Source organism: Molossus molossus, unplaced genomic scaffold (genome assembly GCF_014108415.1).
Source record: "Molossus molossus isolate mMolMol1 unplaced genomic scaffold, mMolMol1.p scaffold_m16_p_10, whole genome shotgun sequence".
Lineage (NCBI taxonomy): Eukaryota > Metazoa > Chordata > Mammalia > Chiroptera > Molossidae > Molossus > Molossus molossus.
The window spans coordinates 248108-263026 of record NW_023425345.1 but is presented as its reverse complement, the minus strand read 5'-3'; the positions used below and the strand labels follow the sequence as shown (position 1 = coordinate 263026).

At 57.8% G+C, this 14919-nt stretch overlaps 1 protein-coding gene across 2 annotated transcripts in view; it reads left to right on the top strand.

The window, feature by feature from the left end:
• The window catches only part of PARVB (parvin beta), an 81047-nt gene extending 66128 nt beyond the window's left edge, over positions 1–14919 (top strand). For both annotated transcript variants that reach the window (XM_036250901.1, XM_036250903.1), the window contains exons 9-13: positions 2490–2551; positions 3697–3765; positions 9387–9488; positions 13184–13256; positions 14456–14919. In XM_036250901.1, the coding sequence (XP_036106794.1) occupies positions 2490–2551; positions 3697–3765; positions 9387–9488; positions 13184–13256; positions 14456–14532 (383 nt within the window). In that variant the 3' untranslated portion in view covers positions 14533–14919. The remainder of the gene's footprint in view (positions 1–2489; positions 2552–3696; positions 3766–9386; positions 9489–13183; positions 13257–14455) is intronic.

The following is a 14919-nucleotide window of genomic DNA, read 5'->3' as shown; positions in this document are numbered from 1 at the left end:
AAGTTCTTTGGTTTATTTCTTCCCACCCCCCAACCCCTTTCCTTTGAGGTTTGTCAGTCTAGCAATGAATTTGTGCTTCTTAATCCCTTCACCTTTTCACCCATTCCCCCAACCCCCCTCCCAACTGGCAACCAACAAAATGTTCTCTGTATCTATGAGAATGTTTCTGTTCTGCCTGTTCATTTTGTTTGTAGATTCCATTGTCGATAGATATGTATTCATTGCCATTTTGTTTGTTCATATGTTTTATCTTTTTCTTCAAAAAGACCCTTCATCATTTCATATAATAATGGTTTGGTGGTGATGAACTCCTTTAACTTTTTTTTCTCTGGGAAACTCTTTATATGGCCATGGATTCTAAATGACAGCTTTGCAGGATAGAGTAATCTTGGTTGTAGGTTCTTGCTTTTCATCACTCTGAGTATTTCTCGCCACTCCCTTCTGGCCTGCAAAGTTTCTTTTGAGAAATCAGCTGACAGTCTTATGGGAACTCCCTTGTAGGTAACTAGCTGCCTTTCTCTTGCTGCTTTTAAGATTCTCTCTTTGTCTTGAGAACCTTTTGCATTTTGATGATGATGTGTCTTGGTGTGGGCCTCTTGGGGTTCATCTTGTTTGGGACTCTCTGTGCTTCCTGGACTTGTATGTCTGTTTCCTTTACCAAGTTAGGAAAGTTTTCTGCCATTATTGTTTCAAACAGGTTTTCGATTTCTTGTTCTTGCTCTTCTCCTTCTGGCACCCCCAAGATGCGGATGTTGGTACGCTTGAAGGTTGTCCCAGAGGCTCCTTACACTATCCTCATTTTTTTTTTATTCCTTTTTCTTTTTGCTGTTCTGATTGAGCATTTTTTGCTTCCTTATATTTCAAATCGATGGTTTGCTCCTTGGATTTACATACTCTATTATTGAAGCTGTGTAAATTATTCTTTATTTCAGTTAATGCCTCCTTCATTTCTGACTGTGCATCCAGGCCCTCCCTAAGTTCACTGAGGTTCTCACTAAGTCCATTGAGCATCCTTATAAGCAGTATTTTGAACTCAGTATCTGTTAGGTTGCTTATCTCCATTTTGCTTAGTTCTTTTCTTGGGGTTTTGTTCTGTTCTTTCATTTGGGACCTGTTTCTTTGTCTCCTCATTTTGGCTGCCTCCCTGTGTTTGTTTCTGTGTATTACTTAACGAGAGGTATGGGGCTCGCTGAGACCAGATGCTGCTCGTTTGGAGGAATTTAGGAAAAACCTGAAGCGGGATCCAAGACAGGCCAATCCTATGGTTAAGCAAGTGGCAACAGCTTGGGTGGGCCTGAAAGTTGCGTGGGGCAGGGCGGGGCCTCAGGGGGTCAGCAGGGTGGGGCTACCAGTGTGAGCCAGGTTGCTGGGGTCCCAGATATGGCGACTGTCTGCCGCCCCAGGGAAGGGCTCACCAGAGGAACAAAGGCCTCTGACAGCACGTTTGTCCCGGAGAAAGCCCCCTCTCCAGCCCTCGCTCCAATGCCAAACAGCTCAGTTTTTCCCTGTATGTCTCTGGCGCCCCTCGAGCTGCCTCCCCTCCAAGCTGAGAGGGAGCGAGTCCGATAAGTTCGCGCGCGGGCCCTTTAAGGAGCTGCCTGGGGCTCCAGCCGCCTCAGCCTCCCTGAGCCTCAGTTCCCGCTGGTTTTCTAGCCAGAAGTGATGGGGATTCTCTTCCTGGCACTGGGACCCTGAGCGGGGCACCTGGTGTGGGACGGGGACCCCTCAGTCCTCAGGAAGGACCTTCCCAGCCATGGGAGCCTCCTGATTTTTATCCGCCACACGTGGGTGTGGGACCAGCCCGTCGCGCCACCGCCCTCCTACCAGTCTCCATGTGGCTGCTGCTTTAATTCCGTAGTCGTAGGACTTCCATTCAGCTTGATTTCAGGCGGTTCTGAATGATGGTTGTTCTGTAGTTTAGTTGTAACTTTGATGTGGTTGTGGGAGGACGCGATACCGCGGTTACCTACCCGCCACCTTGACCGGAAGTCGGGAATGATTTTTATGCTAAGAGTAAGAAAAAGTTGTCGGTCAGTTTTAGTGGGGGCAGGGTTGGGAGAAGGCAAGAAATGGTCTAATTTACACTGTAAAAAGCTTGCCCCACCCGCCGGGGGAGTGGATCTGAGGGGCTCGGCGTGGGGGAGGGACACGTGTTAAGCCAGAGGCTGGAGCTGTGCCAGGGGAGGGCGCTGCGCAGCGGGGGGCAGATGTCCAGTGGACTCAGGATGTACTGGAGACGCGGAGTGCGGGGAAGGACCCCTCCCGTCCTCGTCCTCGGATGTGACGGGGGCGGGCGCCCAGCTGCTCCCACGTGTTCCTGTCGGAAGAAACACCCTGTCGAAGGGGCCCCAGAGGCATCTTCTTGCCAAGGCTCTTCAGCTCTGGGCTGGCTTCCCGAGGGCCGAAGCTGCCTCTGCCTGGGCCGGCCGGGCGGGGATGGAGCAGCGGCGCCGTGTCCACCCCCCGTCCCTGTGTCTCCCTGCACGCAGAGCGGGACGCCTTCGACACGCTGTTTGACCACGCCCCGGACAAGCTCAGCTTGGTGAAGAAGGTAAGCTCCCGGGCCGTGTGCGTCTCCTCGGCTCCCGCAGCCCCGACTCCGAGTGGGAGGAAGGTGGGGACACGTCTGAGGTCCCGCAGTGTCTGTCACGTGGCTGGAGTGTAATTACAGTGGAAACGTAACTACAGTGCGTCCAGTGAGCAGCTCAGTATCTCCGTCCCCGGGGACCGTCCTGCCCCCTCCCTGCTTCGTTGAGTGCTTCCCCAGCCGGCGTGGCGTTCATGCCCACTCGAGGCTATTTTTCACTGTGAGATGTTAAGCGTGTCGCCCCCTGGGTCTTGCTGGCCTCCTCACCATGACGCTGCATCCACAGCTGCTCAGTGAACAGGAGGCTTCTGCCGGCAGGGCCGTCCACACGCACGTGGGGCTGCTTGCCCACGACGGGTGCGCAGAGGACAGGCGGGCTGGGAAGCCTCGGGACGAAACACCCGCTTGCACCCGAGGCTCTGGAGTCGGGCTGGGGGTCTGCCAGGAAGGCCTGTTCTCCCCCGGCGGGAACGGAGCCTCAGCCCACAGCGCACGGCGTTGCCCCAGCCTCTGCAGACGACTCGCTGGGAAGGCAGCCTGCCCTCCTGTGAGATCTGAGCCGTGATCCTTTCTGCCTGCGACCAGGAGAGAGTCCTTCGTCTAGGAGTTTCCCCAAACGGCTTTCTTTTCCTTTTGCAAACACGCTTTATTGAGTTTAGAGAGAATGGAAGAGGGGGAGAGAGAGAGAGAGAGGAACATTGATGTGAGAGGGAAACATTGATCGGCCGACCCCCATGTGCACCCTGATTGGGGTCCAGACTGGCAACCCAGGCACGTGCCTTGACCAGGAATCGAACCTGCAATCGTTCGATGCACAGGACGATGCTCCAACCTACTGAGCCACACCTGACCACTGTATCCTTCCGAAGGCCTGGGCGGGCCCTGAGCTCCTGGGGGAGACCTGCCGTGTGCTTCCTTCTCCAGCTGGGACCGTTCCAGGCGTAATCTCATTCAAACCAAGGGTCATCGGAAGAACGTTTCGTTCTAAACAGGAGCCCTTTATTTTAGTAAACAGGAGACCAGGGAAGCGTTTCACAGCGCCGGGTGGCCCCCAGCCCCGGGTGGGAGCTGGCGTCTGTCCTGATTGCCCTGCCCCTCTGCCCTGACAGTCTCTCATCACGTTTGTGAACAAGCACCTGAACAAGCTGAATTTGGAGGTGACGGAACTGGAGACCCAGGTAAGCGGTGTTCCGGGTCGGAAGTCTCTGCGCCGGCCAGTGCTCTGATCCCGGGGCCCCGTGGGCAAACCGTGCACCATCTTGTTCCAAGGCTGGGACGCCCGCGCTACAGCCGAACCAGCCCCAGCCCCAGCCCCAGCCGGCCTCGCCACCTCGCAGACCCTCTGCTTATTTCCCGGGGCTGGAACAAAGTATCCCCAACTGGCGGAGACAACGGACCTGGGTTCCCTCGCAGTTCTGGGCTGCTCCCCGAGGCTGAGAGAGAGGTGGAAACATCGATGAGAGAGAAACATCGACTGGCTGCCTCCTGCACACCCCAACTGGGGATCAAGCCCGCAACCCGGGCATGTGCCCTGGCCGGGAATCGGACCGGCGACCCCTTGGTGCCTGGGGCGATGCTCAACCACTGAGCCACACCAGCTGGGCTAGTCTCCCCTTTTTGTAAGGACACCAGTCATGTTGGATCAGGGCCCACCCTATTGACCTCCTTTTAACTGATGACTTCAGTAAAGACTATTTCCAAATAAGGTCACATTCACAGGGACGCGGGGCCAAGACGCCTGCACATCTCTTTGGGGGAACGCAATTCAACTCATAACACCTCCAGGGTGCCATGCACCCCAACAGAGAGCCTCTGCCTGTGCAGGTCCCTTGGTCTGGAATGTTCTGTCCCGGGCACCTGGCAGATGCTTGCTAAATGCCCCCTGGTGAATATGCAGTGTTTTCTGCATAAGTACGAGGTACAGCTGATCCTCAAACAACATGGGTTTGAGGTACGGGTCCACTCACACCTGGATGTCTTTCTTTTTCTTTTTTTTTTTAATTCTCACCCGAGGACATTTTCTGCATTTATCTTCAGATAGAGCGGGAGGGAGAGAAGGGGGAAGAGAGAGAGAAACATCGATGTGAAAGAGACACATCGAGTAACCGGTTGCCACCCACACGACCCCAACCAGGGCTGGGGACAAACCACAACCGAGGTACGTGCCCTTAGTGGGAACCGAACCTGGGACTCTCTGGTCCGCAAGCCGACGTTCCAACCGCTGAGCCAAACCGACCAGGGCTGGTTTTCTCAGTGGTTAGAGCGTCGGCCCACAGCCCGAAGGGTCGAGGGTTCGATTCCTGGTCAAGGGTTGCCAGTTCGACCGCCAGCCCTGGTCGGGGTTGTGTGGGAGGCAACCAGTCGATGTGTCTCTCTCACATTGATGTTTCTCTTCCTCTCCCCCTCCCTCCCTCCTGCTCTATCTAAAAATCAGTGGAAAAATATCCTTAGGTCAGGATTAATAACAACAAAAAATATATTGGAAACATCTTTTGAGATTGTCTTACTCACCAAACGATCATATTGCTGTTTCTTTGTTATCAGGCACAAATCGTTATCCTTGTAAATGAGCATTTCTTTCTCACGTCATTTTTTCTCTTTGATGTCTAGTGTCAGTCACACACATAATGTCTGCAGGCTTTTGGACCACATGGGATTTGTCTTGTACACAGACATGTAAACTTGTGATGCCAGTGAACACAGTACAGAAGTATATGTGCATTTTCTGTTTCTTGTGGTTTTCCTTAATAACATCTGTCCTCCAGCTGACTTTATTGTAAGAACACAGTGTATAACACATGGCCTTTCGACGGTGAGGGGGGTGGGTGTCCTAACCCCTGAGTTATCTGAGGCTCAGCTGTAGCCTCCCCCACTCCCACTCAGAACAAGAGCAGCATTGCAAAAATAGGTTTTGAGCACTCAGCAAGTGTTCAAGACAAAATATAATTTCCCCAGGATTAGCTGGGGCTGGGATCCGGGGCCGGGCGTCCTGGGTACCAATTTCTCTAATACGCGGCGGATCTTTCTGAAAGCCCAGGGTGATTGCATTCATTCCTTTCTCCTTAACTTTCCCCATTTGCTTTTCTAATTAAAAAAGTAATTCAGGTTCATTGGAGAAATGTCTGAGCAGGCAGATAAGCAAAACAACTGAAAATCCTTTGTAATGCGTCTGTGCCACGAGGCTGGTTCCAGACTTTTCTTCCGCATAGGCCCGGACGGCGTGGGTCAGTATTTGAAAGCCGAATGGCCCGTTTAAAAAAAATATATATATATATATATATATTATTTTTGTTGTTGATTCTCACCCGAGGATATTTTTCCACTGATTTTCAGATAGAGTGGGAGGGAGGGGGAGAGAGAGAGAGAGAGAGAGAGAAACATCAATGTGAGAGAGACACATCGCTGGGTTGCCTCCTGCACAACCCCAACCGAGGCTGAGGATCAAACCTGCAACCCAGGTACATGCCTTTGACCGGGAATCGAACCTGTGACCCTTCTGTCCGTGGGCCGATGCTCTAACCGCTGAGCCAAACTGGCCAGGGCTGAACGGCCGTTTCTAGTGTGAACACGTGTTCTGTGAATTGCGTGCAGATCCCTGTATCGTGTTAGCGCTCTGCCAACACTGCACACACGGCCACTGTCTGCTGCTTGATCCATGAACAGTCCAGAAGTCTGCTGAGTGGGGAGTGAAAGCCCTCCTCACTCCCTCCCCACGGCCTCCCCCATCACCCTCTCCGCGGTCACCGTCGTGCGCGGATGGACGTGCATTTTTCTGGGTATTTTATGTGCACACGTGTTTTCCAAACGGCAGTGGATCCTGTTGAGCAGCTGTCTGTAATGTGCTTTTTGTTACTAAATATATTGTGAGCATCTGAGGGAGAGTGTGTGTGTGGCAGTCTGATCTTTCCTCCAGTGCCTGGGCTGCCATCTGTGGTCGTCTCTTTTAATAGCCGCTGTCTAGTCCCTCAGCTGCGTCGGGCCGGCCCCTCACGACAGGCGTCGCCCGCGCCGGCGCCGGCGCCCGGCGGTGCAGGGAGCCTCTTGGCCCAGGCCTGGTGCCTTGTCCGGTCCTCAGGGTGAACTCTTTAGAGTCGTTAGAGCAGAGGGAGGGGCCCTGAGGCCCAGGGAGGTCTGACCCCTGGCGCTGTCACCTCAGTGCTGAGGACACACCGTCCCCTGCGGTTCCGACTGCCCTTTCCCAGAGGGGCCCCACCCCAGTGGTAGTGGCCAGGCGTCTTGGACCGAGACTCTGGGCTTGAATTTTTTTTAATTTAATTTATTTTTTTTAATCCTCACCCGAGGACATTTTTTAGATATTTTGTTCAGATAAAGTGGGAGGGAGAGAGAGAGAGAGAGAGAAACATTGACGCACAAGGGACACATAGAGTGGCTGCCACCCACACGACCCAGGGCCGGGGACCAACTGCAACCGAGGTACATGCCCTTAACGGGAACCGAACCCGGGTCTCTCTAGACCTCACGCCGACACTCCAACCACTGAGCCAAACCGGCCAGGGCAGGGCTTGAATTTGTGTTAGTCTTTATTTGCTCCGTGTCCTTGCTCCTCTCCTGTGACCACACTGTGTAAAGTAACATCTCAAAGCTGCCTTTAGCCACTGGTCCATCAGAAGAGACCAGTGGCCACAGAAATGCAGAGGACGTTCTTCTCCTATTTCAGGGGAATGGTGTATTTTTATAAATAGGTCACCCTTCAAGTCCGGATGTGTGGGGGTCAGATTCCTGCTCAGAGGTGTGAGCGTGTGTGTGTCCGTGTGTGCGCACACACGTGTTTTCCCTCTTTTTGAAAACCCTGTGTATTCCGGGCCGCTCGCTGGCTTTGAGCCAGTCACTGAGCTCCGAGCATCTCCACGTGTCTGACCTGGAGACCGCAGACACGGTGAGGCTTAATGGGGGACAAAGCATTTAAAAGTGGCTGTGGAGCCCTGGCCGTTTGGCTCAGCGGTTAGAGCGTCCGCCCATGGACCAAGGAGTTGTGGGTTCCATTCCGGTCAAGGGCCTGCGCATACCTTGGTTGTGGTTTGATCCCCTGGCCCTGGTCAAGGTCGTGCAGGAGGCAACCGGTCGATGTGTCTCTCTCACGCTGATGTTTCTCTCTCTCTTCCTCCCTCTTCCCTCCCTCCCTCTCTATCTGAAAATCAGTGGAAAAATATCCTTGGTTGAGGATTAAAAAAAAAAGTTGGTGTTGATGATGGAGATAGTGAGGATGGAATCTTGGGGCCTCCCCAGGTGGGATTTCTGAGCTCGGGCACCCCTATCTCAGGACCCCCCTCTCTGTGTTTGGGGGCCCACTCATTGCTGATAAACTGCCACAGTCTGCCGGCCCTCACCCTCCTGGGGGCCCCTTTCCATTCCCGTGTCTTCCTTTCTTCGGCCCCCGTCCCTCCCCCCTGCCCGTCTCGGGTGGGTACAGCACCCCCGGGCAGGTGGTGTGGGTGGTGTATTTCCTCACGGCCCCCCTGGTCCCTGAAGGTGTCGTGATGACGGGCTCCGTGTCCTGGGCACGCCGGCTCTGTGTCACTGGGGGAAACTCCAGTGCTTCCCACCAGAGTGGAGCAGAAAACGGTCACATCCGGGGTACATACTTTTTATATTTGTTGTTGTTGATTTTGCTATTTATCTTCAGATAGAATGGGAGGCAGAAAGAGGGAGAGAGAAAGAAACATTGACGTGAGAGGGACACGTCGACTGGTTTGCCTCCTGCACGACCCCGACGGGGCTGGGGACGGCAGCCGGGGTAGTGCCCTTGGCCAGAACCGAGCCTGCAGCTCGTTGATCCAGGGCCGACGTGCTACCGCTGAGCCAAACCAGCCAGGCCTACATGACTTTTTAAAAGCACCCTCTGCTCTCCTTAAGGAATGAGTGACGTCTTCCTGGAAGAATGAGACTCGCAACACAGGCAGGGGTCACCTACCAATCAGGCCACGAGCCCAGCCTGCGGCTCTTGCCCCTGGAGGCCCTCAGGGACCCCGCCTGCCCACATGCCGCTGACCCTGCCCGGCCTCCCCGCCCCCGGCCAGGGCTTCCTGCCTGTGGACTCTGAGGCTTTGACTCTTCATCACTTCTCCTCCACTCCGGAGTCACTCTGCCCTCATCCGCCTCCCTTTTCTGTGAAAGGGGCGCATGGGGCAGTCTGCTCTGGACCCCGGTCCCCATCCTGTGGTGGGAGTGGTTCTGGGCGAGGGGCGGGGAGGAGGACTGGGACCTCGGGTGACGGCTGCCCCCCCCCCCCGGGGCCCGTCCCGCTGCCCGGGGCCCGTCCCGCTGCCCGGGGCCCAGCTGGGGTGGACACCAGATGCCGGCTGCACACACAGGTCATCGTCCCCAGGCTCCAGGATGGGGCAGTCTTGTCCGCTGCCCTGAGCACAGCCAGAGGGAGGCGCAGGCAGCTGACAAGTGAGCAGAACAGGGCTGCAAACCCCGAACCAGAGCGCACGGCCCCTGGGGCAGTCACGCCGTCATGGCACGGATGGTGCTCAGTGGGTCACCATCTCCCTGGAGCCACACACCGGACGTGGAGCCCGTGTCGTTCCCACGGCAGTGGTGGGGGAGGGGCCTGGTGGCTGGGAAGGCCGTGGCCCCACCCACGTGGCTCCAACTGCAAACACAGTCACAGTCCCATCCATGCCCGGCGCGGCGCCGGCACCGGCCTTCACCTGTGGCGGCAGACCCCTTCGTAAATCGGAGAGGGACAGTTCAGCTCTCAAACCTGTCCTCCTCTCGAGCAGCGGGCCCTCGCCGGCTCCGTGCACACTCCCCCGCATCACTGCTCTCTCTGCAGTTTGCAGACGGCGTGTACCTGGTGCTGCTCATGGGCCTGCTGGAGGACTACTTCGTGCCGCTGCAGCACTTCTACCTGACCCCGGACAGCTTCGACCAGAAGGTGCGCGTCCCCCTTATGGTGCACGGGTGGGGACCCCGACCGGCTCAAAACATAAGCCAGCCTGACTGGGCATCGCAGGGAGACGGAGCCCCTGGGCCATGCGGGCGTCGGTTCTCTGCCGGTCTTCCCCTCGGGCTGAGAGCGTCGTTGATCACTGTGGTCAGATGCAGCACTGTTGCCAGGCTGCCCCCTGCTTGCGCCACGCACGTGTCTCTCCCGGGGCCGCTGCCGCTTCGCCAGCGTCCCAGGCGCCTTGCTCAGTGGTGACCCGCTGTTCCGTTGGTCCCTGTGAAAACAATGGGCGTCTTCCTGAATCTGTGTGTTTCTTCAATTCCTGTGGGTTGTTTCTTGGAAAAGTCCCCGAAGAGGGTTGTTTGGTTCGAAGGGCCTAACCTGTCCTTTTGGGGTGCTGGTTCTCCGGCGTCGCCGCCCTGTGCGTGCGGCCGGGCCGTCCGCCTCCTGCCCGGGGCCTCCCGGCGGTCAGCCTGCCAGCATTTACCGCCTTCGGAAACTTGGCGTGCGGACGGACCGTGTTGCTGCGGACACACGGGCATCTGTCGTTTTATTTCCCCAAAGCGCTAGACCCATGAGTCAGAGAGGCAGGCAGCCAGAGAAACCTTCGAACGCGGGGCCGGGGTTTGTCCGCCTGCCCACTTCTGGCTGCTGGGATGGAGACAGGCGGAGGAGTCCGTGGGGCGCGGCGAGTGCGTGGGCACGGGGGCGCGGAGGACCCAGCCGAGCTGCAGAGCCGGGCAGGAAGCGCCGTGCGCTGACGAGGCTGGTGCGTGTCCAGGCCCCGTGCGGCTGGCGGCAGAAGCAGGGCTTTGAAGAGCGTCTTTCCCGGTCCGAATGGATAAGGGCGCTGGCAGGAGGGTGGATTCCGCCCTCGGGCTGGACGAGGCTCTGTGCCAGCGACGGGGCCATCCCCTGCCTGGCCTTCTTCCCTCCACGGATGACAGTCCTTGTCAGTCGCCGCCCTGGCCTGTTCAGTCCGCCTTCACCTCCGAGTGGGAGCCAGGAAGGCAGGCTGTTTTAGGGAGGGTGCCCATTCTGGGGGGTCCTTATCCGCCCGTTAGCCCACCCCTGCATCCTCTCCCCTCCCCCACAGGGAGCAGAGGTGTCACGGAGCCGCCAGGAGGGTCTCCCTGAGCCGTGATGTTTATCAACCTCCTGTCTTCCCGACACCTCACAGGCGATGTGTCCCCACGGCGTAGACCCGGACCCACTTTGGGTTGGTCCCGATACCCGAGCTCCCGGGCTCCGCGAGCAGAGGTGGTGGGTGGTGTCTCCTGCACCCCAGCTCTGGCCTCGGACCCGTGCAGCAGGAGACCGAGGGCCAGCGTCCTGGGCCCAGGCCACCAAACGACTCAGTGCGTTTAGGACGAGACAGGACGCTCCGACCTCAGGGTCCTCCCGGCAAACGGCCAGCACCCTCTCAGCCCTCAGAGGCCTGGGGACCGCGGGTTCTGTCTTAGAGCCTCGGCGAGTCTTACTCTGTGCTGGCCGCTTGGCTAAGTACCTGTGCTCATCCCTCATCTTCTGGAAGGTTCCACAGAGCCCCTTTCTCTGGAGTAGACCGTGTCCTGGAGACTCAGAGGTTCGAAGCAAATCGCAGGAAGGGCTCTAGTTTCAGGCTCCTTGTCCCTCTGCCCCCCAGTCTGCTCCTCTCTGTCTCTGACGAGGAAACGGAACCACAGAGGGCTGGGACAGCGCGGGGTCACAGGGTTGGCAGGGGAGGGGCCCGCGCCCTTCCAGAACCCTCCACTCTCCCTCACCTGGCCAGGTTCCCCAAGGTCCTTTAATTGCGCGAGAAGGGACTTCAGGGTGTCCTGTCATGTGGCTGGTCCCCACGGTCAGGGAGGGTGGCCCCAAAGCCGCGTTCTGTCCGCTGTGTTCAGGGCCCGGGCCCAGGAGAGGCTTCTCTGTGGACACGAGCACGGAGGGGTGAAGGCACGACCCCGAGGGTGGTGGCCGTCCCCTGCCTGCCAGTGTGCTCAGTAGAGAAGGAAGGAGGAGGGCAGTTGTTCCGAACCAGGCCCTGTTGGGCCGAGTGGCTGCGTGTGGCTCGGAAGGGAGCACCCTCCGAACTGTTCTCTCCGCGGGCAGCGTGGGTTTCACGACACCCACGCTCAGCGCTGAGCGGTTTCGAGGATTCCCCCCGTCACCCTCTCAGGGGCCCAGAGGACATAGCTTCCCAAGTCAGCTGCCGTCTGAGCCCGACTCTGTTCCTCCCTCTTTCCACCCTGTCTCCGCCTTGATCCACAGCCTGCTGTGTGCAGATGAGGCGCTCGATGGTGGTCCGCTGGTGGGGCAGGGTGCTCCGGGAGAAGGGGCTGCTCTGCCGGGGACACTGCACAGGGCTGGGCGCTCTGGGAGTGACTTGTCTTGTCCGAGCCTCGGTTTTCTCATCTGTAAAATGGGGCCACTGCCACTTCTCATTGTGTGGCCGGGGCCTGGGGCAGACACATGGAAGGAACCTCAAGGGCAGGCTCTGTGCCTTCACCCCTGTGTCTCCCGGCCGCCCCGATCACTGCGAGGGGAGGAAGGACCACTAGTGAATGCGTGGATGTCTGCCCTGCACCGGGTGCCCTGGGTCCTTGTGGTTATTCCAAAGGCCCACTCTGTCCACACTTGCTCCTGTCCTGCCCTTTCAGAAGAAAAGTGGTGGGCAGAGGGCGGGCCTGGCGACAGCTTCAGCCTGGCATTAATTCTGGCACCTGTCCTTGTAACCCCTGCACCTGTCCTTGTAACTCCTGCACCTGTCCTTGTAATCCTGCACCTGTCCTTGTAACCCCTGCACCTGTCCTTGTAACTCCTGCACCTGTCCTTGTAACTCTTGCACCTGTCCTTGTAACCCCTGCACCTGTCCTTGTAACTCCTGCACCTGTCCTTGTAACTCCTGCACCTGTCCTTGTAACTCTGCACTTGTTCTTGTAACTCCTGCACCTGTCCTTGTAACTCATGCACCTTGTAACTCCTGCACCTGTCCTTGTAACTCCTGCACCTAACTCCTGCACCTGTCCTTGTAACTGTTGCACCTGTCCTTGTAACTCCTGCACCTGTCCTTGTAACTCCTGCACCTGTCCTTGTAACTCTTGCGCCTGTCCTTGTAACTCTTGCACCTGTCCTTGTAACTCCTGCACCTGTCCTTGTAACTGTTGCATCTGTCCTTGTAACTCCTGCACCTGTCCTTGTAACTCTTGCGCCTGTCCTTGTAACTCTTGCACCTGTCCTTGTAACTCCTGCACCTGTCCTTGTAACTGTTGCATCTGTCCTTGTAACTCCTGCACCTGTCCTTGTAACTCCTGCACCTGTCCTTGTAATCCTGCACCTGTCCTTGTAACCCCTGCACCTGTCCTTGTAACCCCTACACCTGTCCTTGTAACTCCTGCACCTGTCCTTGTAACTCCTGCACCTGTCCTTGTAACTGTTTCATCTGTCCTTGTAACTCCTGCACCTGTCCTTGTAACTCCTGCACCTGTCCTTGTAATCCTGCACCTGTCCTTGTAACCCCTGCGCCTGTCCTTGTAACCCCTGCGCCTGTCCTTGTAACTCCTGCACCTGTCCTTGTAACTCCTGCACCTGTCCTTGTAACTCATGCACCTTGTAACTCCTGCACCTGTCCTTGTAACCCCTGCACCTGTCCTTGTAACTCCTGCACCTGTCCTTGTAACTCTTGTACCTGTCCTTGGCAGGTGCACAACGTGTCCTTTGCCTTTGAGCTGATGCTGGATGGAGGGCTCAAGAAACCCAAGGCTCGGCCCGAAGGTAAGGCCACGACCAGGTGCCCTGGGGAGAGCGGGCATGGCAGGACAGTGTGACCAGGTCTCTGAGTGGGTGGCTCACAGGCTGGCTCTGCTCTGCTGTGTCCCACGTCTCCATGTCCCCATGACTCCTACGCTCCTGGTTTGGAGACCAGGAGGGCTGACGGAGCCACCAGTGCTGGGTCTTTTCGGACCATGTGACTCGAAGGCTGTGGCCACGGACTTCAAAATGCAGTTGCCTCTCCCAGGGCCACACTCTGGCTGGGGATGCTGTTCCATGGCCTGGAAGGACATCAGAGGCCGACTGTAGTTCAGTGACTGCACAGTTGTGTCCCTGATGCCTGAGCAGGGAGGTGGCGTGTGCACGCTCCCCGAGGGGCGGAGGCCAGGGCCGAGGGCCCGCCTCCCTGGCCCTTCCTGGCACTGTGTCACGTGGCCCATTCCAGGCTTCTCTAACTGGAGGTAACATCTAAATCCTGGGAGGTTTTGTCCAAGGACAGACTGAGTCTGGGGCTGTGGGATGGGCCCCACAAGGCCCATTTCTAACAAGTGTCCAGGTGACGGCGATGCTCCGGTTTGGGGACCCCACTTTGAGAATCACCACCCTCCAGCCGCAGCACGAGTCTGGGGGGATGTGTTCCTTACCCTCTGGACGCCCACTCCGGGAGGCTCGCCAGACAGCTCTGAAGGCCCATCCAGGGACAGGAATTCCCTCCTGTGACCCGTGAACCGCAGCCCTCCCCAAGTCACGCGGTGAGGTCACAGGGTATGAGGACGAGAACCCGCGGCCCGCAGTGACGGGGCCCTGGACGCAGCTGTCATCCCCAGTGTCCTGGGCAGGCCGCACCACGCTGCCCCAGGAGGCCAGGCCCGCTGCCGGCCAGTGGTCCCAGCGCAGCTGAGCCTGTGGAGTTTGGTCCCCAGCGATGGCCTTGGCTGTTGCTGACCCCACACCACGCAAACGTCGTCATCACACTGGTCCCAGAAATCCTAGAGAGGATGAGGGGCACCTGAGCCGGCTGCCCCGGGGGCTCCTCCAGGGGTGGCAGCCTGGGGCTGTCCCGAGGCCCGTGTCTGGGATGGCACTGCCCAGAGCGTCCTGGAGGGCGCCCTGGACGCAGCACCTGGCCCACGTGCCCCCCAAGTGCCCGGGCTCCAGGTGAACCCTCCGTCCTGTGACGGTTCCTCTGTTTCCTTCCGCAGACGTGGTGAACCTGGACCTGAAATCCACCCTGCGGGTCCTTTACAACATGTTCAACAAGTACAAGGAGGTGGAGTGACCTCGGCGGCGACGTCCCCTGTGCTGCTCCGCGAGCCCGCGTCTTCCCCGCCCCCTCCCGCCCGCCTCTGTTGCTGCCCTGACCTCCTTCCCACGCGCCTGCCGTGCAGGGTCCCAGACCCGGTGCTCACGTCCGAGGCCTCGCTGCACCGGGGGCCTGGGCGCGAGTCCCTGGTTGCGGGCTTGGATGGAAGGGTGAAAGGGGAGAAAGCCGGACCCAAGCCCCCCCGGCCCTGGGAGGGGCCCTGCGGTCCAGCGGCGGGCACATTAGTGACCACAGGCCGCAGAAGGGCCCCTGCAGCTGGCCATCCTGGCGGAGTCTCCCGGGAGGGCTCTCCTCGGAAACCAGGCCTTTGATTAAAAGCCGTTTGCCGTTTTAAAAACTCCA